At 41.8% G+C, this 26059-nt stretch overlaps 2 protein-coding genes across 3 annotated transcripts in view; one reads left to right on the plus strand and one right to left on the minus strand.

Moving 5' to 3' along the window:
* Positions 1-14872, minus strand: part of LOC138961522 (insulin-like growth factor 1) — a 59381-nt gene extending 44509 nt beyond the window's left edge. Inside the window, exon 1 of the mRNA XM_070333182.1 lies at positions 14783-14872. Within this exon, the coding sequence (XP_070189283.1) occupies positions 14783-14821 (39 nt within the window). The 5' untranslated portion in view covers positions 14822-14872. The remainder of the gene's footprint in view (positions 1-14782) is intronic.
* On the plus strand, positions 618-6397 carry LOC138961496 (uncharacterized). Of its 2 annotated transcripts, XM_070333150.1 has the most exons (3): positions 618-842; positions 2502-2767; positions 4949-6397. In XM_070333150.1, the coding sequence occupies exons 2-3, from the start codon at positions 2503-2505 to the stop codon at positions 5083-5085; spliced, it is 402 nt and encodes a 133-aa protein (XP_070189251.1). In that variant the 5' UTR covers positions 618-842; position 2502; the 3' UTR covers positions 5086-6397. The 2 variants fall into 2 exon arrangements, with proteins under 2 accessions (XP_070189251.1, XP_070189250.1); XM_070333149.1 differs by lacking the exon at positions 618-842 and having other exon boundaries at positions 2442-2767.
* Positions 14873-26059: the final 11187 nt, after the last annotated feature.

A 26059-nucleotide genomic window follows, 5' to 3' on the forward strand; every position in this document is an offset into this window, starting at 1 on the left:
GGATTGCAACTAAAGGTTGTCCTTAGAATAAATACTTTTAAAATGTGCCAGTACCGGGCGGGCGCATACACAGACACACAGACACACAACCACACACACACACACACACACACACACACACACACACACACACACAAACACACACACACAAGGAACGTTACAAACTGTCTAAGCAGTCGACCTGATGGCCTCGCTTGACTCTCACCAGCACCCCCCCCCCGCTCCTCCCCTGCCCTCCGTCTTTCCATCCCCTGCCTCCCACGCCACCCACCCCCACTCCCACCACCGCCCAAACCGAAACCCACCCATCCCCCTCTATTTACACAAACACAGCAAAACCGATTGACCAATTTACCTGCGTTGAGTTTCTTGGTGATATATTGTGTTCTCATAAACAGGCCTACAAGATTTAGTTCTATGATAAATTGGCCATGACAACTTGAAAACAAGGCGTCTCTTTATAATATACAACACCTGCATTGTGAGTATAACAGAAAAAAAGTTGTTTTCTAAAGATACACTACAACATAAAAGTGACTTTGGTCGCCAAAAATAACTAGCTTTCCGGTCAAAACAACGACGAAATATCCCTTTGATTTCACTTAGCTTCCAGTCAGCGAAAAATGATATTTTTGGGTGTGAAGAGAAGCGAGATTGTGGTGTATAGACGGTGCCAGAGCACAGGTCATATGCATAACTAATGAGCGGAATGCCGTCTTCCCATTGGCCAGCCGGCCCAAGATCAGTCTCTCTGCCATTTCTGCATCTGCGGTAGCCAGTGCCAGACGTCCCAAACAACTGTGCGAAAATTTTCAACGTTTCAAGGATTTTGGAAAGAGAAGGTACACGTACTTTTACCTTGTTTTGTTTTGTTTTGTTGCTTGATTGTCGAGAGGGGCGATTGAGATCGAAACAGCGGTAATAGGCTCGAGTGGGGCCAATTAGTTGTCTGCAAGGAAAGTTTGGAGTTTGGGAAACTGGGAGACAGCGTGGCACCGTAGGCAGAAACATGTGGTTTCACGTTTGCCGGGAGTGACACTCGAAGGAACGAGGGTGATAGCTAGGTAGACGGTGATGGTACAATTAGCTGACAGCCGTCAGTAAAAGTGTTCAGGGAGAAAAGAAGACAGTATCATCTTCTCCTGGCATTAAAATTGGTCCGAGCAGTGGCAACGCGAATCGCTCGGTCACGTGACTAGTTTCTTTGTGAAGAAAGACGGCGGGAGCGAAAATGTTTACAAGTTGTGCGGTGGTCGGGCACTCTTTCACGTGGAGGTTTCAGCGATTTGTGAACACAGATGAGGGGGTGCGGCCAGATTTAGGTTTTGATGGTTTTGAGCAGATATTCGATGGGAGAGGGGGCCGAAAAATAAGCGACGTTGAATCAATGCTAGAACAGAACAGGGCCATTTTCACCCGGAAAAAATGGGGAGTGATAGTGCTAATGGTGGGGGACAATAATATTGTTCCCGGAACGACACCGAATAAAGTGTTTCGTGAGCTGTGGCATCTGTGTGTGAGGGTGCAAACATTGGCAAACTCAGTAGTGGTGGTGTCAGGGATGACACAGAGATACAGTGGCTGGGGGGGTTTCAATGACATAGCCAGGGAGGTGAATAGGCTTCTTCATCAACAGCTGAAAACGGCACACAGGATAGTGGGTTTGTTCCCCCACTACGTGGCTTTCCCTCCAGCAGAGAAGTTTGCTCAGTATCAGAAACATTTTTTAGCAGATGGGATTCATCTGTCAGGGTCGGGGCACATGCTACTGTACAGAGCACTGAGAAAAGTTCTGTTGGACAGTCGGCATATAGACCAATGAGGTAAGAAGGTGTTGTGGTTGTTCAGCGGGTGAGAGGGAAGTGGGGGCTAATAGTGATAGCCGGTATCCTCTCGTGCTGATGGCAGAACCACAATAGGGGTAGATGCAGCACGGACGGGGTACCAAGGTTTATTCCCAGACTGAAGTGGTTGGGTTCTACCGAAGACGCCAGACGCAGAGCTTTGATGCCGGGAGTGGAATAGGATGGGGTATCCTTTCCAGCTTTTGGAGTGACGTCATTGTTGGTTCTGGTTTGGTAGAACCGGTTGTGACTTCATGGGGAATGTGTATTGGTACAGCCCGTGCTGCATGATCAGATTGACAGTGTTTTCTTAGGTGTACTCTCGTGCTGAGGGCAGAACCACAATAGGAGTGTAGATGCAGCACGAACGGGGTACCAAGGTTTATTCCCAGACTGAAGTGGTTGGGTTCTACCGAAGACGCCAGACGCAGAGCTTTGATGCCGGGAGTGGAATAGGAGGGAATATCCTTTCCAGCTTCTGGAGTGACGTCATTGTTGGTTCTGGTTTGGTAGAACCGGTTGTGACTTCATGGGGAATGTTTTATTGGTACAGCCCGTGCTGCATATATAAAAAAAAAAAAAAAAAAAAAAAAAAAAAAAAAAAAAAAAAAAAAAAAAATAGGCCCCTGATGCTTAGTGGCCTTTGAAATGTTTCAGGATGTCGAAGCGTCCAACCAAGCGACCGGGGCGTCCCTCAAAGCAGCCCCCGAAGAGGTTTCGAGACGAGGAGGCTGAAGGAGAGGACGAAATGGGCGTGAAGGAGTCGCTAACCCAGCTCCTTGCTGAGCAGAAGGCCCTGAGGAAGGAGATTGCGGAGATTCGGGCCGCCAAGACGCCGGCGCCTGAGGCATCGCCCGCAGGATCGACCACCTCTACGGGTGGAAAATCCAACTCAGGCATGGCTGGGCACTCTGGACACTCCGGTGAGCAATCTAACACTGGCGGTACACAGGCGTGGGCAACCGGCAACCAGAAAATGTTGCCCATTGACCTACACGTGCCAAAGACAATAAAGGAAAAGATCTGGAGCGGTGTGGCGGTTAGGTTCGCAATACTCCTGCCCGCGGACCCGAAGGAAATGCTGGAGGAGGACTCGGATGAGGACGATGAAGACAAAAAGAAGAAGAAGCAGAAGAAAGAAAAGAAACTGTTAACCTTCACAGAGTGGGTGAAGGCCTGGAACATTTATACCACTATACTACAGGACAGAGCGAACGAGGTACACAGGGGCCTGGGTGCCCACTTTGCTCGGGTGTGTACCCTGCATGAGCTGCAGGGCAATTGGCGGGACTATGACTACCGCTACCGGCTCGCAATTGCTGCAGGAGAAAGGGCATGGGGGGACAGCGACGCGGACCTGTTCGCCACCACCCGCTTAGAGCCTGCCACCCAGACCCATGACGGGGGAAAGAAGAAGCCGCAGGGTGGCGCAGGGGGGAAGACTGGAAGTGGAAACCCAGCCAAAGTGGGGGGCTTCTGCTTCCAGTTCAATGAACAGGGATCTTGCAGCCGCCCCAATTGTGGCTTCAAGCACTTTTGCTCGCAGTGTGGGGGGCAACACGCAATCCGAAAATGCAGCGCCAAAGGGCACCCCTTTCGAGCGGGACGGGGGGGAAAAGAAGCAGGAGAAGGAAAGAAATGAAGACTGGGGCACGGGGGCCACGCCAGTGAAGGCGGACAAGCTGGAAAAGTGGCTGGAAGGGTACGATCCACAGAAGAAGCGGGCTTTAATACAGGGATTCAGAGAGGGTTTCCGGGTAGGGTTCACAGGAGCCCCAAATAGTGTAGTTCAGAAGAACCTGAAGTCAGCAGAAGAAATGCCAGAAGTAGTAGAAGCGCACATAAAGAAGGAAATAGAAGAGGGGAGGTTAGCAGGTCCCTTTAGGCATATTCCTTTTACTCAGTTCCAATGTTCTCCAATCGGCTTGGTAGAGAAAAAGACGAAAGGAAAGTATAGGATGATACATCATCTATCTCACCCGAAGGGGGCATCCATAAATGATTTCATAGAGGAAGACATGGCCACAGTGTCATATGCCAATGTGCAAGATGCAGTACAGTTAGTGCAGACAGTAGGAAATACAGCATTTATGGCAAAAACTGATGTGGAGAAAGCTTTTAGGTTGTTGCCTATTCACCCTAGTGACCAAAACCTCTTCGTACTGAGCTGGCAAGGAAGTTTTTATGTTGATCTTTCGCTTCAGATGGGTTGTTCTTCGTCTTGTCACTTGTTTGAAGAACTAGGCACGGCTTTGGAGTGGATTGCTGTTCAGAAGTTAGGGATACCATTAGTGCACTACCTGGATGATTTTTTCCTTGCGGCAGTATCGAAGCAGCTAGGCAAAGAATACCTAGACAAATTTCTGGGTTTGTGTGAGGAAATAGGAGTTCCCATGGCACCTGATAAGACGGAGGGCCCAGAGACGAGGTTGACATTCCTGGGAATAGAGATAGACACAATCGAAAGAGAAATTCGGCTGCCGGTGGAAAAACTCACGAAGTGTGCCCAAGAAATACAGAACCTACTACAAAAGAAGAAAGCAACAGTGAAGGAAATTCAGTCGGTCATAGGGTTGCTGAACTTTGCTTGCCAGGCAGTGGTGCCAGGGAGGGCGTTCTTGAGGAGATAGGGAAATGGCGGTATCCCGGGAACCAGAAAACGTATTGCATAGGGGAGATGTCCGACTGGACGGACAGGCATTGACCATAACGTTCCGCAATTTCAAATCTAGCGCAAAACCAGTTACCCATACCGTAGAGAAAGCCAAGGCAGGCGTCCCATGCGCGGTAGAGGCCATGCGGGCCTACATGAGCATTCGTGGGAACGCAACGGGGCCGTTGTTCCGAGCTATGTCGGGGGCACCCATAACGGCCAGGGAATTCAACGAGCAACTACAGTTGGTTTTCCAATTTTGTGGCCTGCCCAAACAGAACTTCAAATCGCATAGCTTTAGGATTGGGGGTGCCTCCCACATGGCTCGGAACGGGGCATCGGACGCTCAAATCCGTCAGGCGGGCAGATGGTCTTCTAACGCTTTCTTGTCTTACATCAGGGTGCACAACTGGTAGATCAGGTAAAACGTAGGGCTTCTCTCTGTGTGCAGTGCAACAGAAAGGGGGAGGTCAGGCACATGTCTGCGTGCAGTGCAGCAGAACATTAACATGGGATCACAGGTGTGCAGTGCAGCCTGGGATTATAAGAAAGTGTGCAGTGCAACTTTCCGAGAAAGGTCGATTTTGATTGGTGGCGGTACCTGATGTGAGTCATCAGGTGGTGGCGCGTACCGCCGGATTGGTGGTGAATGACAGACATTATGTATTTAATCGATGTGCTTTAATTGGGCTAAAACACAATGTTTATTGTTTTTTAGAGTTGCCAATATAAGTTTTTTGATGATGGTCTAATGAGCGGATGCAGAAAGCGGTAGATAAAGGGAAGTAACCCGGTGACCAGTCTAGTAAAATTTGACAGCTTGTTGGTGAAGCTGGAAACAAGAACAAAAAACAGTAAGCTAATACATAGTGGACAATGCCATCTATGATGTGTAAGACAATTTTTGTTCTTGGTGAATTTATGCAAATGTACAACCCAATGTATATGATTATGTCAATCATAGTTTTTGTGGAATTTATGAAAATATTCCACTGATTTTGTATGCATTATCTGCGCTGAAAATGAACGACCTGTGGTGTCGACCAATAAACATTTTCAGCGTAAACTGGCAATGAACGTTTCATGTGGTTGTGGTGGTGACTGTGGCGCTGGCTGGCGCTGGCTGATTGTCCGGTTTCGGAAAACTTTTTATCTTAAATTCTTGTCTATCCTCGCACATCTGAACATGCAAAAATGATTTTATGCACAGCATAAATGATATTTTTGGGTGTGAAGAGAAGCGAGATTGTGGTGTATAGACGGTGCCAGAGCACAGGTCATATGCATAACTAATGAGCGGAATGCCGTCTTCCCATTGGCCAGCCGGCCCAAGATCAGTCTCTCTGCCATTTCTGCATCTGCGGTAGCCAGTGCCAGACGTCCCAAACAACTGTGCGAAAATTTTCAACCCCACCGCCATCCCCTTACTCCACCATAACGTAGTTGTGTGGGCGCGTACCGCCGGATTGGTGGTGAATGACAGACATTATGTATTTAATCGATGTGCTTTAATTGGGCTAAAACACAATGTTTATTGTTTTTTAGAGTTGCCAATATAAGTTTTTTGATGATGGTCTAATGAGCGGATGCAGAAAGCGGTAGATAAAGGGAAGTAACCCGGTGACCAGTCTAGTAAAATTTGACAGCTTGTTGGTGAAGCTGGAAACAAGAACAAAAAACAGTAAGCTAATACATAGTGGACAATGCCATCTATGATGTGTAAGACAATTTTTGTTCTTGGTGAATTTATGCAAATGTACAACCCAATGTATATGATTATGTCAATCATAGTTTTTGTGGAATTTATGAAAATATTCCACTGATTTTGTATGCATTATCTGCGCTGAAAATGAACGACCTGTGGTGTCGACCAATAAACATTTTCAGCGTAAACTGGCAATGAACGTTTCATGTGGTTGTGGTGGTGACTGTGGCGCTGGCTGGCGCTGGCTGATTGTCCGGTTTCGGAAAACTTTTTATCTTAAATTCTTGTCTATCCTCGCACATCTGAACATGCAAAAATGATTTTATGCACAGCATAAATAAGAACATAAAGCATAAGAACAAAAACAATAGAACTTTGCGGCCAACAAAGTGAGGGAAAAACCCTTTAAATCCCTTAGCAACTATTTGGGGAAAAAAGGGTAATCAACGTAACTCTTGCGACCTTCTTCTTTTTCTTCCTTCATGGGCTGAAACTCCCACGTTCACTCATGTTTCCTCATGAGTGGTTTTTTAACGTGTATGACCGTTTTTACCCCGACATTCCGGCCAGCATACGCCGATTTCGGGGGAAGAATGCTGGGTATTTTCGTGTTTCTATAACCCACCGAACTCGGACAATGATTACATGATATTTCCTGTGCGCACTTGGTCTTGTGCTTGCGTGTACACACGAAGGGGCATAAGTCACTAGCAGGTCTGCTCATAAGTTGACCTGGGAGATCGGAACAATCTCCACCCTTAACCCACCAGGCGACCGCAGCCGGGATTTAAACTCACGACCTTCCGATTAGGAGGGCGATGTCTTATGCACGAGGCCACTGCCCCCGTCGTGATTCTTGCTACCAACAACCTTGTCAAAGAATGAGGACAAGCGCCTCGTTTTCACTTACTCGCGAAACATAGGTATCATTATATATATAAGTAGACCCTTGTAAGCAAACATAATTCTCTTGTCCAGGAAGCAGGAAATTGCCCCATGTTTTCTAGTCTCTCAGCCGTTAATTAGCAACACACATCAATCTGGATGTGACTCTTAACAATAACAATAACAATAACAGCACTTTATTGTCCATTAAAATATTACATAAAAATGGAAATTTTTCTTCGGCACACCCTGTCTGCCTGTAAACGATTATAACAACAATTGTATAGGACGACACACATAAAACATAAAACATAAAAGGGATACAATCAAATATGATATTGCACTATCACAGGAGTTGGGTTTCACAGCCGAGTAATCACATTACAAATATTTAACAAAAAGAACTCTCATGTCCAAACATGAGGAAACGGTCTCTTTTTAATATGACGGAATTATTTAGCGTCGAAACTGGTCATGCATGGACAATACACACGAATATATCCCCATTTTATTGTTTTCTTTGAAGGCACAGTCCTACTTGTGTGAACGATTCGGCTTACCGTTTGAGATCTGGGCGTTACCGTTTGAGATCTGGGCGTTACCGTTTGAGATCTGGGCGTTACCGTTTGAGATCTGGGCGTTACCGTTTGAGATCTGGGCGTTACCGTTTGAGATCTGGGCGTTACCGTTTGAGATCTGGGCGTTACCGTTTGAGATCTGGGCGTTCATGCATAGCGAACAGTTGGAAAGTTAACTTCGGGAGTTCCCACTTCTAATCAATCGATCAATCAATCAATGAGTCTTATATATGTGACCCTATTTCTGAACGATATGGATGAGTTAAAAAACGCATTAACCCTTGTTACCTATTTTTCCAAATTCTCTGGTTTGGCAATGAATAGACAAAAAACTGAAATCATGGCCTTGGGCAGTAATAAATATGGTAATGAAAATGAGTGCGGGTTAAGGTGGACTACAAAAGTGAAGATTTTGGGAATTTATTTCAGTAGCTCCTCATCGGTCTCTGAGATTGAAGAAAACTGGACAAGCCGTATTGAAAACAAGGAACTTAGTCGATAAATATCGACAGGGGGCGGACAAATGGTTTACATGTGAAATGTGTGTATATGGGTGTGGTTCTGAAACAAACAAACCATGTGAACCCCCCCATCCCACCGCTCGCGGGCTGAACGACTGACGCGGTCTTTTCCAGAAGAACACCGCGTGTACATAATACACAATTCGATCGCGTAGCACTGCCAATGCACATTTTCGCAACGAAAACCGTGCTACTGTTTCTTGTGTGTTAAATCTGAAAGCAATATAAGTGAACGAACAATTGAAAACTGATATCACGTTACTAAACTCCCAAAAGTAATAAATTACTTCTGACTGCGGTACACAATACGGCAGTCACCTCTGCGAATGCTGTCGAAGAATCTAACCGAAAGTAAACATTCTGGGAATCTACGCGCATCGGCCTTGACGCAAGTTCAATACTGAGCCAGTGAGCGCGCCGCGGCGAAGTTGGCCGCTGTAAGTCTCGCAGCGCTGGCTGGCTGAGCGAGTTGCGTGTCCATCCATATTAGGTCCAAGCCGCACCGTAGATCAGATTAGTAGGTGCTTGATTTTGGTATTTTGATTTTACATAACATTAAACCTTTCTTGGGGTTCATGGTCATGGCAACAGCCATAATAATATTATATCATGTATAATATTACATTTCAGCATATTTGAATTACATGTCATCATACCAAACTGTCATACATTTTTATTCCTACATCATTCTGATTGATCACAACCAAACCTACTATCAGTGGACACATCCAAATGTAAGCGCCTGTTCTTGACAACTTTTAATCGATCTAAAAATAGCAACTTGCTGGGCCCTTTGCCGCCAACAGACACTGTTTGGCCTGTAGGTAAAATGTACAATGTATTTTCTGATTTGTGCACAAAAGCTTTTTTTCTTTTTTCTTTTTTTTAACATAACAATGTTTAATGTCACTGTATGTTTAAAAGACCATGGTCATATTTGTAAAAAAAAATGTTAAATTAGAAAATAAATAACATTTTGGTTCATGATTTTTCCTACACCTGTGCTAAAAATAAGAAATAAAAATGTCGGGTATATAAGTCACTCAAATACAGCTAGGTATGAATGGCTCGGTTTGAGTTTGATGCAGTTGACCCTGCACAATGCGACATATCATGTTTTTGTTGAACAATTTTGACGTCACCCCTCCCATAGGGTGACGTATTTCACAACTTCCTGTGTTACACAAACTCTGTGATGACCAATTTTGACGTCACCCCTCCCATAGGGTGACGGATTTCACAACTTTCTACAGATGAACAATGTTGCCTTCACCCCTCCCATAGGGTGACGGATGTCACAACTTCCTGTGTACACAAACTGATGACGTATTTCACAACAAAATGGCGCTGCCCATGGTCAACCTCTAAACTATCCGTATAGAATGGGGGCGTCCTCGCCCCCATAATATACGACGCAACATTGTAAAATGGTTTAAACGAAATTGTAGTATCATGGGGAAAATATGCATAGTGAAATCTCTTTTGTTATCGCAGATTATTTATCCGTTGCAAGCACTGGTAATACCCGAAAAGGTATTGACTGAGATAAATACTATGTTTTACAGATTTATTTGGAAAAAACGATTTTCAAACACTAAGGCATTTGAGAAAGTTAAAAGAAAAGTGATGTGTCAAGAGTTTCCTGATGGGGGTTTAAAAATGATTGAACGAAAAGCAGGAAAGATGGAAACAGATACCGATACATATGTTTTCGAAGCTTGGTGAAAGGTTGTGTTGCTTCCAATCTAACACCACGGTAAAAAATTTTAAAGGATTGGGATTAATTAAAAATGTATTTTGGAAACAAGTTTTAATTTGTTGGTTGAAAAATAAGGACATGATTCAGAGAGCAGTAGGTGGAGACATGTTATTAAGTGATACGTGTTTATGGAACAGCAATAATATAATCTATTGCGGCCAAACCCTGTTTTTTAGCGACTGGATTAAAGCAGGCGTTTGTCGAGTAAAGGATGTATATGTTGGTAATGAGATTGTGCCCTTTAATATTAATAGTAGTTGCGCTAAGAAGGATAGCACGCTTTTCTGTACCTCTCTTTGTTTTAACTTTCTGAGCGTGTTTTTAATCCAAACATATCATATCTATATGTTTTTGGAATCAGGAACCGACAAGGAATAAGATGAAAGTGTTTTTAAATTGATTTGGACAATTTAATTTTGATAATAATTTTTATATATTTAATTTTCAGAGCTTGTTTTTAATCCGAATATAACATATTTATATGTTTTTGGAATCAGCAAATGATGGAGAATAAGATAAACGTAAATTTGGATCGTTTTATAAATTTTTTTTTGTTACAATTTTCAGATTTTTAATGACCAAAGTCATTAATTAATTTGTAAGCCACCAAGCTGAAATGCAATACCGAACCCCGGGCTTCGTCGAAGATTACTTGACCAAAATTTCAACCAATTTGGTTGAACAATGAGGGCGTGACAGTGCCGCCTCAACTTTCACGAAAAGCCGGATATGACGTCATCAAAGACATTTATCAAAAAAATGAAAAAAACGTATGGGGATATCAATCCCAGGAACTCTCATGTCAAATTTCATAAAGATCGGTCCAATAGTTTGGTCTGAATCGCTCTACACGCACGCACGCACACACGCACACACGCACACACATACACCACGACCCTCGTTTCGATTCCCCCTCGATGTTAACATATTTAGTCAAAACTTGACTAAATATAACAAAAACAAATTCAATGACCTGTCAAATGAGGCTGTCAAGGCTTCCTCCGGCTACATCTTGCACCCACAGAAGCACCCACACAAATGCTTTTTATGTTGATATTCCCAAGGTTTGTGGTGTTTAAACACATGCTTGACAAGTTCACAGTGTTTTAGAGATTCTTCTGTGGCGTTTTTAAGTATCAAAAGAAAAAAAACAAGTGTTGACTTTGAGCGGGCCAGGAGGTAAATAGACTGATTGTCCACACAAACAGACACAACGGACACGAAGACACGAGAGGGAGAGAGAGCGCGCGAGAGAGAGAGAGAGAGAGAGAGAGAGAGAGAGAGAGAGAGAGAGAGAGAGAGAGAGAGAGAGAGAGAGAGAGAGAGAGAGAGTGAAAGAGCGAGAGGCAGAGTGATTAACAGAGAGATCATGAGAGAGAGAGATCGAGGATAAAGTCTCGGAGTATGCAAAGTTATCCAGGGGACAGAACTCACACCGAAAACATAATTAAGTTGCCGTATATATATATATATAAGTCACCTAGAGCGTGCATGATAGATACCGCAACATATGCTGTTGGCGTATCTCCTCTTCCGTTTTTGGAAGGAGCCTTTTCCCTCTTAATTTCCTCTTTGTTTTTCTACGAACGTTTGTCCCCCATTTTTAAGCTACACACCCAATAGACCAACTCCGGCAATAACTCTGTCGCGTTTGTATGGTTTGTGAAAGAGTGAATACTCTACCCAATATTGACGGACTGTGTGATGATATCTTCTGCTATGGTCTGTTTCGACAGTGATATCAAAATCGAGACCGGAGGTCGAGATTTTGATATCACTGTCGAAACAGACCAATAGCAGAAGATATCATCACACAGTCAGTCAATGTTATATATATTGCTAATTCTCTGGACATTTTGTATTTACTGTAAAGAAGTATTTGTCTCAGTTTTGGCTGTTCCATATCCCTCCCTCTGATTATTATTTCTTTTTGTTCACTCTTTTCTTGTACTTTTCAGTATTTCAAAATGTCTTTTCTTTCAAAAAGTCTTTAGTCACTTGCTCAACTAAATTCTGGGATCATTACATTTTCATATATATTTGTTTGTTTTTAAATTTAGGTGTTTTTGTTTTTGAAGTGGGGAAGCAATAAAGAGGTCGTCGATATCAAAACTGATATCGACGGAAATGTCGTCGATATCACTTTTGCACTGAGCTCAGTTTTGCCCAATTGACCAATGGAAATCCACGTAACATATGAAATAGCAATATTTGTTTTTATCTAGGCAAGTTTTTCCACACGAGCTCTCTGTCCCTGTGTTTCAGACACACTCCTCGCTAGTGATTGGCCCCTCCAATGTTTGTACGAGGTTTTGCAAGTAAAGGTCACTCTCCCACAACCCATTCAAAACCCGACTGATTTATTTTCGGAATTGGTTTGTTTTTGAGAGAAAGGAGAGCAAAGGGGATTACAGCTACTTGCAGCCAGAAAGAAACGAGGCCACAGACTTGGAAGGGTCAGTGCTGGCACGGTAGCTGTAGGGGGGTGGGTGTGGGGGGGGGGGGGTGGGGGGGGGTATTAGTGAGGGGGTGGGAAAATAAGAGACGAAAAGACATTCGTGGGAGAGTGGAAAGGCGCAAAGTGAGATGGGTAATACTAATAGCTTTCAGAACAGTTTTTTTGCATCGAACAGCCATATTATGCTGCACATTCTTTCATGTTCAACGAAGAAGTATAAAGGTTACTGTGTCACTACTGTAATTCTCTTGAGGGCAAAAAAAGGTTTCGCTTAGAATGTTTGTTCAACCCGTTGAGGTCTTTCACACGGTACATTAGTATCGCTTTCACAAAAGGTCAAAAGTTTTGTTTTGTTTTGTTTTTTTCTTCGTCGTTTTGTTCTTTTCTTGTCTTTTTCTTTCTGACTATATTGCTGGCATCTAGTCAAAGAGTACATTCCTGGGAATGTGTCTGCCCAATAACTGTGTAAATCACGAAGAGATGACGGCTTTTTGGCATCTTGTCACAAGTGTGCAATAAAAGCACGCTTAAACCAAGTGTGCACTTCTGTGGATATGTGAGAACGTTCAGTAGCTTTAGTTTAAAAAAAAAACTCGTCCATTTCTGGAGAGGTCAGCGCTTTGGTGCTTGTAAAATGTCCGTACCATTTGGATGATTAAATACTCTATATCCTAGAACATCTTGCCTATGTGTAACAAGTTTCATTCCAGACTGATGATGACACATTAGAAGATCGTAAATTGGGTTAAATTACGGACAGATAGTTACTCTTTTGCATATTGCAAGCACTATGTGTATTTTTGAAGATATATAGGCACACAAAAGAATGTTAATCAAAATAGTGTACACAAAGCAAATGCCATATTCCTATAGCGTTCTTGAAGGCAGAATAAATTTCCTCTGAAATGAGGACGGCATATCAACATCTCAAGCTGTTTCTGACCATATCATACACACACACACACACACACACACACACACACACACACACACACACACACACACACACACACACACACACACACACACACACACACACACACACACACACACACACACACACACGCGCGCGCGCGCGCGCGCGCGCGCGCGCGCTGTCATGTCTTCTTGAACAATGTGAACGTTTCTTTTTAGTTGAGAAACTATTGGATCACTTCAAAGCGTATCAATCAGCCATGTAGTATGCTTTTCAAAACACAATGTGCCAAGGGTATGATTGTGGTTGAAAAAGGATTGGCAAAACAGATTTAAGGTGTCACATTGCTGTCATGTGATATACAGTAAACGGTATTTTCCTTCTTTCTTCATTCGGTGCAAAATGGTCATTTGACATGTATGGGCGAGGGGGGGGGGGGGTCAAAATTGCAACAGAAGTCAGGTCTCCATAGTAAAATTTCTTTGAAATAGTGACAATAAAGCGGTTGACATAAAATGCGTTACAATTACATCTCTCGTTTGGCCCTATGGACATTTCTAATTCACCTCATCAGAATCGATTTTCGAAGTGATGAAGACACAATGACATCGTAAAAAAATAAAAATTTAATTAAAAAAGTAACAAAATAGAAATAGAAAAAATGGAACCAATCTTTAAGAGAGACAGGAACAATAGAGATACAAGATAAAAACATCAAACAACAATTTGTAAACAAAATTTAAAAAAAATAAAAATAAGTAAAAAAAGAAACAAAAGATAAGAACAGTACTGCAACTAGTAAAACCAGACTTTGCTAGTAGAAAAGATGAGAACAACAAACCGATCTGTAAAAAGTACATAAGAAATTGTCACTTTGGTTTGTGGAAGCAAATGAGAACTCGTAGAAATTGTATCAAAACATCAACTACGTTTGCAAAAAAAAAAAGAAAATTCCAAGCAGAGTTGTAAAGAAATCTTATACAAAAACATCACGAATGTTATACGTAAAAGATGAGAATTCCATTCCATTCCGTTTCCATAAACTTTTCTTTGCAGCTCTATTAAATTTTGGATCTACATAGAGCAGTAAAGAAAAGTTTGAGAAAACGTCACTAAAGCAGCCAAAAAGATGGGAATTCCAAAACCGAGCTATAAGAAGTTTAATGAAAACGTCACTAATGAGGCCTGCGGTTACAAAGATGATAATTCCAACCCAGGCTGAACACAAATCGCCAAATTAGCATCAGGTTAAAAACAAAAAACAAAGAGACTGCCAACGTTCCAAAATTCAGAATCAAAAAACAAGAAAGGTAAGTTGTTGGAACGTTTGTTATTGACAAAACAATACGTTACAGTCCCAAATATATTGACCCAACGTTCTTTGAAGTGCACAGACAAACAATTAGTAAACACAACGTAGCATCAGGTTAATCAAACGTGCACGCAGGCAAAAGTTTGCTTACCTGTTTAATGACGATGTCGATGTGCGACTGAGAGGCCATTGTGACTGTCCTTCTTCTTGGCTCGTCTCCCGTCTTAATCAAGGTATTCGACGCTGCTGGTGAAAGAGATCGACAACGTCTTCCACCAAGACTTTTAAATACCCGCCACCCGCCACCTTTTTCGACCGCTTTCCCCCCTCCCCCTCCTCCTCCCCCTCCTCCTCCTCCTTCTTCGCATCCTTCCCTTCTCTTCCGTCCTTTCTCTGTACCTTCTGTTTACCTCTTAAACACACACCCCTTCCCCCCTTTATCGTATCTATTCTTTAGCTCTGAACATCACTGCTTCTTGGTTCTTCTTTACCTTTTGCCCCCTCCAACCCCATCTCTCGTGATCATATTCTACCCCCCCCCCCCCTCTCCTTCCCCTCCTCCTTCCCCTTCCAAGCCCACACACACCTCCTTTCTCTCTTCTTCTTTTACTTCTTAAACACCACTCCTTCTTTTTTTTCACTTCTCTCTTCTTTTTTTTATTTACCCATCTGCCATGTGAAGCGGCGTATTCCTGGCAGACTTCTAAAGACGGGTAGCCTGTCGCTAGCAGACTCCACCGAGGCGGACAGTGGTTTGAATATTACGGACACACCCACACCTTTCCAAATGGACAGTCGTGTCTGCTTTACACAAAGCGCGTGAACACGTGCAATTTTCTCTTGTTGCTCGTTAAGTTTATCCCATGACATATGTTATATATATAACTCTCATGTAAAATATCCACACACACACACACACACGCATACACACAGACACACACACACACACACACACACACACACACACACACACAAATGATAAGTCAAAACAATTAAGTCAAAACATTTATGAGAAAAGCTTAATTTTGCAGGTGTTCTGAACAGAACAAAAATGGTTTTGTCAGCGATTGTGGGTGAGAGCGTTAGCCATTCAGTTCAGTCAACTCATCATCTCTCTTCTCATTTCTTGTCTCTTTTCACACTCTATTAACATCTGTTTTGCACACACACACACACACACACACACACACACACACACACACACACACACACACACACGCACACACGCACGCACACACATACACACACACACACACACACACATGCGTGCGCGTGTTCGTGCTTGGATAATATTATGTGCTACATAGTTTTAAATAATTCTTAGTGTTCACGACAAGGCTGCTATTTGTAGGATGTCTAGTTTCGAATTCACGCACGATCTAAATTTATTACAATCAAAAGTTAAACGGATTATATCCTTAAAACTACCTAGCTTAAGAATGCAGGTCACGTAATTATTATGAGTTATTTCTAATATGCTGACTGTTAGCTAATGATAATACCCCCCGCGGGTTAGGGGGAGTCCCATATTGGTTGGGACGAGAAAGAATTTACCCGATGCTACCCGGCATGTCGTAAGAGGCGACTAACGGTTGTTTCTCCTTTTACCCTTGTTAAGTGTTTCTTGTATAGAATATAGTCAATGTTTGTAAAGAGTTTAGTCAAGCAGTATGTAAGAAATGTTGGGTCCTTTGTACTGGAAACTTGCATTCTTCCAGTAAGGTCATATATTGTACTACGTTGCAAGCCCCTGGAGCAATTTTTTGATTAGTGCTTTTGTGAACAAGAAACAATTAACAAGTGGCTCTATCCCATCTCCCCCCTTTCCCCGTCGCGATATAGTTGAAAACGACGTTAAACACCAAATAAAGAAAAGAAAGAAAGAAAGCTAATGATAACAGACATGTCGAGAAAATGAATTATCAGCATGAGCCGGAGGCGAATGCTGATATAATTTTTGAGACATGTCTGTTATTATTTGCTAACAGTCAGTATATCAGAAATAACGGTTATATTACCGTCTATTTCAACCAAAAGAAATTTGGAAGCGACCCTTCGAATTAGACGGAACAGCCACAATGGGAACTTATCGCTCTTATCTGATTATGCCTGTTAGTCAAAGCATTCTCTTGACCTGGGTCAGCCAATCAGAGTCACTGACCTGACGCGATGAATATTCACAGGTCAAATGCGTCCACACAACAATCTCACAAGATAAACCATGTTGAACATGCGTTTCAGTTGCTTCCATTTCTCTTGTCCAACGACAGCGACAGCGACAGATTTCGAAACGACACCAGAGAGAAAGCAAATGACGTAAAGATATATGTGACCCTCCACAACGGAATGAGTCGCATGTCACCTTTGCATGATTTTCATATTTTTACATTTTCCTAAAGAGTTTTTTATGCTCTATCCAGTGGTGAAAACCGTTTTAGAAAAGAGCAAACACTGTTTGAGTTATAAGCCTGTGACTAAGGTAACCCTCACATTGTTACCAGACACTCCCCGGACTTATATTAAGCCTAGCGCAGAACCGCGCGAGGTGACATGTGACTCATTTCGTGGTGGAGGGTCACATATTTGACGTACATTAAGTGACGGAATTTCACTTGAATCGTCAGAACTTTGACAATGACATTTTGAAGTGAGTGGGTCGGCATTGCAAACGCAGAGGGTGGGTGGTACCTTGCTGTTCTTTAAAGCGCCCACCGACAAAACTGGCTTTTCGGTATTTTTAGATAAAGAGTGTAGTATCTGACAGCATTTGAAGTGTCATTCTTTACAATAAGTCACGCTGATAATGTTAGTTCCAATGTTTACTTTGTCTTGTTAATTTTTAGCGTGAAAAACAACAAGTCGCGTAAGGCGAAAATACAACATTTAGTCAAGTAGCTGTCGAACTCACAGAATGAAACTGAACGCAATGCAACGCAGCAAGACCGCATACTCGTAGCATCGTCAGTCACCCGCTCACGGCAAAGACAGTGACATTGACAAAAAGAGCGGGGTAGCAGTTGCGCTCAGAAGGATAGCACGCTTTTCTGTACCTCTCTTTGTTTTAACTTTCTGAGCGTGTTTTTAATCCAAACATATCATATCTATATGTTTTTGGAATCAGGAACCGACAAGGAATAAGATGAAAGTGTTTTTAAATTGATTTCGACAATTTAATTTTCATATTAATTTTTATATATTTAATTTTCAGAGCGTGTTTTTAATCCAAATATAACATATTTATATGTTTTTGGAATCAGCAAATGATGGAGAATAAGATGAACGTAAATTTGGATCGTTTTTAAAAAAAAAATTTTTTTTACAATTTTCAGATTTTTAATGACCAAAGTCATTAATTAATTTTTAAGCCACCAAGCTGAAATGCAATACCGAAGTCCGGGCTTTGTCGAAGATTACTTGACCAAAATTTCAACCAATTTGGTTGAAAAATGAGGGCGTGACAGTGCCGCCTCAACTTTCACGAAAAGCCGGATATGACGTCATCAAAGACATTTATCAAAAAAATGAAAAAAATATATGGGGATATCATACCCAGGAACTCTCATGTCAAATTTCATAAAGATCGGTCCAGTAGTTTAGTCTGAATCGCTCTACACACACACAGACAGACACACACACACACACACACACGCACATACACCACGACCCTCGTCTCGATTCCCCCCTCTACGTAAAAAGGGTCCCTTCCTGAACAGTATAACATTTAGAGGGTCATAATGGAAGGGCGCTGGTTCTGAGCGACGCTTAGTTCTCGAGATAGGTGTGACCACATGACGTCATTGATACTTTCGTCATCGAAGATCTTTCGTATTTCAATCAGTGTCATTTTCCAGTTCTGTGGTCGTTTTGACTGATTTGACAAGTTGACAAAACCAATGACATTTTATTTTTGCGAAGAAACTGAATATGACAAGAAAAGAAACCGTGCAGACGTATGTTTGAGGCCAGACTTTATGACCAACGATTTCTCCCTTGGAAGAAAATGAAGATGTCTGCTTTTCGTCTGCTTTGAAGGTAGGGAGATTTTACAGCGCACACGGTAAATTGCAAGTCGTAATGGACAAGAATGTTGTTATTCTTCTTTCTTCGAAGTACCGTAGATTTATTCTTGGTCATATTTTTGAGCTGTGCATTAAAATTGTTATATTATGGAGAAAAAAACACGTTTGAACGCAAATTCACAAAGAAATTTTGATCATTTGCTCCGGAACTGCAACGTCGATTTGCCATAACAAAAAATTCTGGCTCAATATGCGGAAACAGTCTGGTAGTGTCATATTTTTTTTTAATGGATTTGGAAGAATTGCTCATAATTTACATAGCACTCCGGCCCTGTTCTTTTTTTCGTCACACCCAAAACCGTTATTTGATTTGGGCGACGCAACATTATCACCTAGAATCAGTCCTGATTGGTCAAAAAGTCATATGGTGACGTTTAGAAATCTGTCGCTCTTTGCTTCATCAGTCAGATCTCTCCACACAACGTCTTTTGACGTCATGAACCTGAAACGGATTTTCATGATTTTTGTATCTTGTTTTCAATCCAAACACAACTTATACATAGAGAATACTACATGGCTTGCTGTGTCGTACCAGATAACGCCAGTTTCTTTGAACGGTCAACCGCCACCGCTCAGTTTGTGCCACACCCAGTGCTTTGATGCTATTAGATTCAGAGAACCACAATAACGTGCTATTGCAGATACAGCGAGTCGCATTGAAACCACAAACTGACGACTTAATTCATCAAGTATGAAAAAAAGGGAAAGTGGGTCACACGGGTACACGATCGCTCGGAGGTTGAATAAACCACGAGAACTGGAGTGTGGCTTACGCATACCAAATAGCCATTCAAACGAACTGTGTCATTTAATGCTGTTAAATGCTAGTCATGGTATTGTCCAGAAGGGGAAAATGTGTTGCTGCAAGTTTATTGTTTCGTTATCTTTGTTAGAATGTATATGTTTTTGATGCTTAAATAGTATGTTTTTCAAGTTATTCTTAGTTAATATGTAAAGCGCGGAGAGCACAGTTCACTGTGGTTCGCGCTATATTGTTAGTTAGCTGTTGCTTTTCGGGTCCAGCGGACCATAATAGGCCAAATCAGGACCCCGGTTTGCGCTATATAAACTCTCATTATTATTATTAGTATTATTAGTAGTAGTAGCAGTAGTAGTCATTAAATCTGTTAGCAAACCGGCACGGTTGGCCTAGTGGTAAGGCGTCCGCCCCGTGATCGGGAGGTCGTGGGTTCGAACCCCGGCCGGGTCATACCTAAGACTTTAAAATTGGCAATCTAGTGGCTGCTCCGCCTGGCGTCTGGCATTATGGGGTTAGTGCTAGGACTGGTTGTTCCGGTGTCAGAATAATGCATGGGTGCAACTCTGCCGGCTACACGCCGGCAGCCGGTTTTTGGTTTCATCGGCTGCCGATGTTTTTGTTCCAGGAGAGTTTTTTTTTGGCATTTTAAATACTAAAAAAGCTGGACCCCAACTTTTGCCGGTTTTTGGAATTTTCCAGGTTGCACCCATGATAATGTGACTTGGTGAAACATGAAGTCTGTGCTGCGACTTCTGTCTTGTGTGTGGCGCACGTTAAATGTCAAAGCAGCACCGCCCTGTTATGGTCCTTCGTGGTCGGCTGGGCGTTAAGCAAACAAACAAACAAACAAATCTGTTAGCAAAAATTAGATTTTAATCCTAACTTTAATTAACAAACCAAATAATTATTTTTAACCTTCTGAGTTGGAATTCCATCCCATAGTCAAGACTGTCGCAGAGAATGTTTGACCAAAACTTTTTTTTTAAATAATAAAAAAAATCAAAGACATGTATCGAATGAATTTTTTTTTTTTTTTTTAAACAAAGGTTGGGATATCATCTGTAAGAATTTGTGTGTAAAGTGTCATGGAAATGTGTCCAGAAGTGTTCAAGGGATCGTTCTAAACACACACATACACACACACACACATACACATACACACACACATACATACACACACACACATACACACACACACACATACACACACACACACGCATACATACACACACACACACACACTCACACACACACACACACACACACACACATTCACACCATCACCACCGCCACCATCACCACCACCACCACAACCTTCGTCTCGATTCCCAGTCTATTTGAAAACATTCAGTCAAAACTTAGTGATAATAATATAATAACTGGACATTTTTAAGTGCCTAACCTGTGGCTCCAGGCCCTTTACAAAAGAACATATACAAAATAGATCAATTGACTCAATATGAAACTTTGCATCAAAACCAGACCAAAACTGGCCGACTGTGGATTATTGCATCGGTCGTCCAACAGAACTAAATAACTTGAAAGCATTATCCAAACACTGATAGAACTATCAAGATAAGTTTTGTGTGAATATGTGTTTGTCTGTTCACTTAAAAGACCGTTCGGTCGAAATATCTGTGAATGTATTGTTTTGTCAATAACAAACGTTCCAACAACCTACCTTTCTTGTTTTTTTATTTTGAAAGCATTTTCCTACCACAACGCCAGAACTAACTGTGTCAGTAAGTTTCGTAAAAAAAAATTACAAAAAGTATAGATGCGTCTTTGTCAATTTGTGCAGGCGTCGTGTAACTGGACCCTCTACCTCATTTTTTACATTTAGTCAAGCTGATGATGATAAAATCGTTTATTTAACGTCACTCTGTAAAAACATTGGCGACATTTTTAAGCCTCCAAGCTGAAATGCAATACAAAAGTCCGGGCTTTGTCGAAGATTAATTGACTTTGACTTGATGTTTTAACATAGAGGGGGAATCGAAATGAGGGTCGTGGTGTATGTATGTATGTGTGTGTGTGTGTGTATGTGTGTCCAGCGATTCAGAGAAAACTACCGGACCGATGTTCCTGAAACTTTACATGAAAGTTCCTGAGTATAATATCCCCACCCTGTTTTTTTCTTTTCTTTTTTTATAAATGTCTTTGATGACGTCATATCCGGCTTTTTGTGAAAGTTTAGGCGGCACTGTCACGCTCTCATTTTTCAACCAAATTGGTTGAAATTTGTGTCAAATAATCTTCGACAAAGCCCGGACTTTTGTATTGCATTTCAGCTTAGAGGCTTAAAAATTAATTGATGAGTTTGCTCTTTAAAGTTGTCATTAAAATCGATTTTTCGCAAACAGATTTAAAATTGATTGCATTGTATTCCTCATCTTCTCCTAAATTTAAGAATATATAAGCTTAGATATGTCATGTTTACTCTAAAAATATGCTCAGAATGAAAGGAAATAGGTTCAGTAAGTACCGGTACTACGGACGCGTGCTTCGCGGCGGCGACCGTGACCCGTCTCGGTCTTAGGTATGGTTAGCCGAGACTATCTGAATGTAGTTTCGGCGATGATTGGTTTGTGGTGTTGATCTTGACTAAATGTCTTTATATCGCTTCACGCGACTTGTTATATCCACAGTACGTAATAAGTTACAATCCCTTGTCTTGAAACATTATCGCTTACAAGAAAAAATACAAAAAGCAAAAGAGATTTTATTAACGCTTGTTTCTCTTCTGATATTTGAGCCCTTTATGTCTGCTTCTCCAGACACGGGTGTGAGAAACGTCGACCCAAGAACAAATACTTACGTTCTAAACTCCAGAATAAAAACAACAAGAAAGGTAAGTATTTAGAACATTTAATTATTGAACAAAAACAAACTAACACTTATATGAGGGTTGTTTTCAAAAGTTCGTAGCCTATATATGAAGGAGGTTTGCTAAAGCTATGAAAATGATGACGTCGTGGCTATAATGACGACATACATTATACTTGGCATGTTACCTTATATGAGGCAGGTGCAAATGTGTGCCAATTTTCGGAACTCTAGCTAACCTTCATCAAGTGTAGGCTATACTGATATGTACGCACTTTTGTAACAACCCATGGCGACGTATATATCACCGAGCAACACGTTATGACCTTCTTACGATGGACAGTCACATCTTTTCAATTGTGTTGCCAAGTTTTAAATTTAAGGTAGGCCTACATCCCTTCTCGTGTTAGCGATACTTGTCATCATCGCACCTGTTCAAGCGTTTACTCGATATAAGAGCAATCTTCAATTTAATGAGATACGATACTAATACTTGCACAGCCTAGCGGCGATCTATACAACTAACTTTCCACTGCTGATAGGAACAAGTCACCGAGACAAACGGCATTCTCGAAACTCTTTGTCCTTTCCCCGAGACACATTACAAGAAGTGACTGAATTATTTCGTGACGCCATTGTTTGAATTGTGACGAACTTTGTTTCGCTTTTTACGTCAGAAATTTCACTTTGGAAGAGAGGGTCAAAAAGAGACGCCTTGCTTCGTTAGCCGGGGGGGTCTGGTAGCTCAGTTGGTAGAGCACTGGACTTGTGATCGGAAGGTCGCAGGTTCGAATTCGGGCCGGGACGGACACGGGTCAACTTTATGTGCAGACCCAGAGACGGAAGCCATGTCCCACCCCCGTGTCACCACATTGGCACGTAAAAGACCTTGGTCATTCTGCCATAAGTGCAGGTGGCTGAATACACCTTAACACGCAGACACCTGGGTAGCGCGACTCTGTTGCTGCTATCTTTCTACTGGGAGGAAGCGACCCGAATTTCCCAGCGATGGGACAATAAAGTAACGAAAATGAAAAAATGAAAAAAATGTCGTATCTCATTAAACACATGCTGGAAATCAACAGCCTTGCTGCATCTTGTGCAGAGCGAGAGTCTTTGTTGAATCATTTCGTGCCACATATATGCTCACTTATTTAGAACGTTTTCAACAAAGGGAAGTAACTCATGTCAAATGAACCAAATGTTAAGTTTTTGTGTGAAAACATACTTATTTGAGGTATGCAGCAGCACGTTTAAAAACCTTGTAATAGCAAATATGTGCACTTCCCAGCCATCACGCCCAGATGTCCCCCAGATTTACCCCATATGCACTTGTTCAACTGGCTTCACGTCCTCTATCCTGTCCCCTATCCCCCAAACTTCGGCTGCACACTTTAAAATAGGTTCATTTGTACCTGCACATCGAAACATCTTCCAGTATTTACGTTAAAATGTCAAATTACGTTGCATCAACATTTTATTTCTTTTTGCAAGCTTCTAGAAATTTCTGAGGGAGGATAACTTATACCATCAAAACCATGTCAGCAGGAATTTGATTTATGCTGACACTTTGAGAGGGTAGCCCATGTGTGTTCTTCGTGTCCTAAAGGTTTCTATTTGAGAATCAGCAAGGGAGGCAACTCATTTCCCCCAAAGTTTGTTTTCTTTTATCTGTCGTTCTTTGATAACGAATTAATAAAACCTCCTGCGAGATGATTCTTGGAAGAACTTTCTAATGGCACTGCTAATCATGACTCGAGCGAAGCCGCGTCCTGACCGCAAAGAATTATATATATGTTACCTAATCTAAGCATCATACATTTTTGGTCTTTTCTTTCCTCACAACTGTGTTTATACATACACGTGTTTGAAAGATAGAGGGTCAGCTTCATGGCAAGCGATTTGTGACTGATTTAGTGTCTGTGTGATTAGTAAGAAACTTGTAAATCATTATATTTAGTCAAGTTTTGACTAAATATTTTAACATCGAGGGGGAATCGAAACGAGGGTCGTGGTGTATGTGTGTCTGTCTGTGCGTGTGTGTGTGTGTGTGTGTGTGTGTGTGTGTGTAGAGCGATTCAGACTAAACTACTGGACCGATCTTTATGAAATTTGACATGAGAGTTCCTGGGTATGAAATCCCCGAACGTTTTTTTCATTTTTTTTATAAATGTCTTTGATGACGTCATATCCGGCTTTTCGTGAAAGTTGCGGCGGCACTGTCACGCCCTCATTTTTCAACCAAATTGGTTGAAATTTTGGTCAAGTAATCTTCGACAAAGCCCGGACTTCGGTATTGCATTTCAGCTTGGTGGCTTAAAAATTAATTAATGACTTTGGTCATTAAAAATCTGAAAATTGTAAAAAAAAATAAACATTTATAAAACGATCCAAATTTACGTTTATCTTATTCTCCATCATTTGCTGATTCCAAAAACATATAAATATGTTATATTTGGATTAAAAACAAGCTCTGAAAATTAAATATATAAAAATTATTATCAAAATTAAATTGTCGAAATCAATTTAAAAACACTTTCATCTTATTCCTTGTCGGTTCCTGATTCCAAAAAACATATAGATATGATATGTTTGGATTAAAAACACGCTCAGAAAGTTAAAACAAAGAGAGGTACAGAAACGCGTGCTATCCTTCTTAGCGCAACTACTACCCCGCTCTTCTTGTCAATTTCACTGCCTTTGCCATGAGCGGTGGACTGACGATGCTACGAGTATACGGTCTTGCTGAAAAATGGCATTGCGTTCAGTTTCATTCTGTGAGTTCGACAGCTACTTGACTAAATATTGTATTTTCGCCTTACGCGACTTGTTTTGTTTGATCTGAACGGTTGTTCGATACCATTTGTAACCATATTCAGAGAACCATTAGTCATTACTGAATTACTTAATTCCGCGTTGCGTTCTTTTTCAGCTCCATCTATCACCCCGACGAAGCCCCGCGTAGGAGCAAACATTTGGACACATTAAACTTTCCATATTTATCATAAAAATGTTTTAGGAGAATACATTGTGTGTGTGTGTGTGAGTGTGTGTGTGTGTGTGTGTGTGTGTGTGTGTCTGTGTGTGTGTGTGTGTGTGTGTGTGTGTGCAGGGGCGGATTAGGGGGGGTTACAGGGGTTCAGGAACCCCCCCCAGCCCCCGGCTGTCAAACAAAATTGAAAAAATTAATACTAACTTTAAAAGAAATAATGAGTGGCTGCTGACACCAGTTGATCATGTTTAAAATCAAGGATAAGCCATAAATTGTTCATAAAATAGCTAAAACTCTTCAGCTTCTGGGGGGCAAAGCCTTGCCCATGTACCCCACAAGGAGTCTACCCCTAAACCCCAGGTTGTAACCCACCCCCCCCCCCCCTCTGGCTTAACTGCTTCGCCCCTAGTGTGTATGTGTGTGCGTGCGTGCGTGCGAGTATGCATGCGTGCGTGCGTGCGTGTGCGTGTGTGTGTGTGTGTGTGTGTGTGTGTGTGTGTGTGTGTGTGTACAAGTGAAAGATGGCCGTGGAAATCAAATGTTTTTAACACTTACAGTATGTTTTCATTTTCTTCTTTTTCTGTTCGTCTTTTTATTCTCTGTTTGCGGTGGTTTAAAACTACTTCCATTCAAGACATGCTGCACTTTAACGAAAGATGATATCCATATAATATCAAGATAATAATATTGTATGTACACTCTACCCAATATTGACGGACTGTGTGATGATATCTTCTGCTATGGTCTGTTGAGACAGTGATATCAAAATCG

The sequence above is a fragment of the Littorina saxatilis genome, linkage group LG3 (genome assembly GCF_037325665.1).
Source record: "Littorina saxatilis isolate snail1 linkage group LG3, US_GU_Lsax_2.0, whole genome shotgun sequence".
NCBI classification, from domain to species: Eukaryota; Metazoa; Mollusca; class Gastropoda; order Littorinimorpha; family Littorinidae; genus Littorina; species Littorina saxatilis.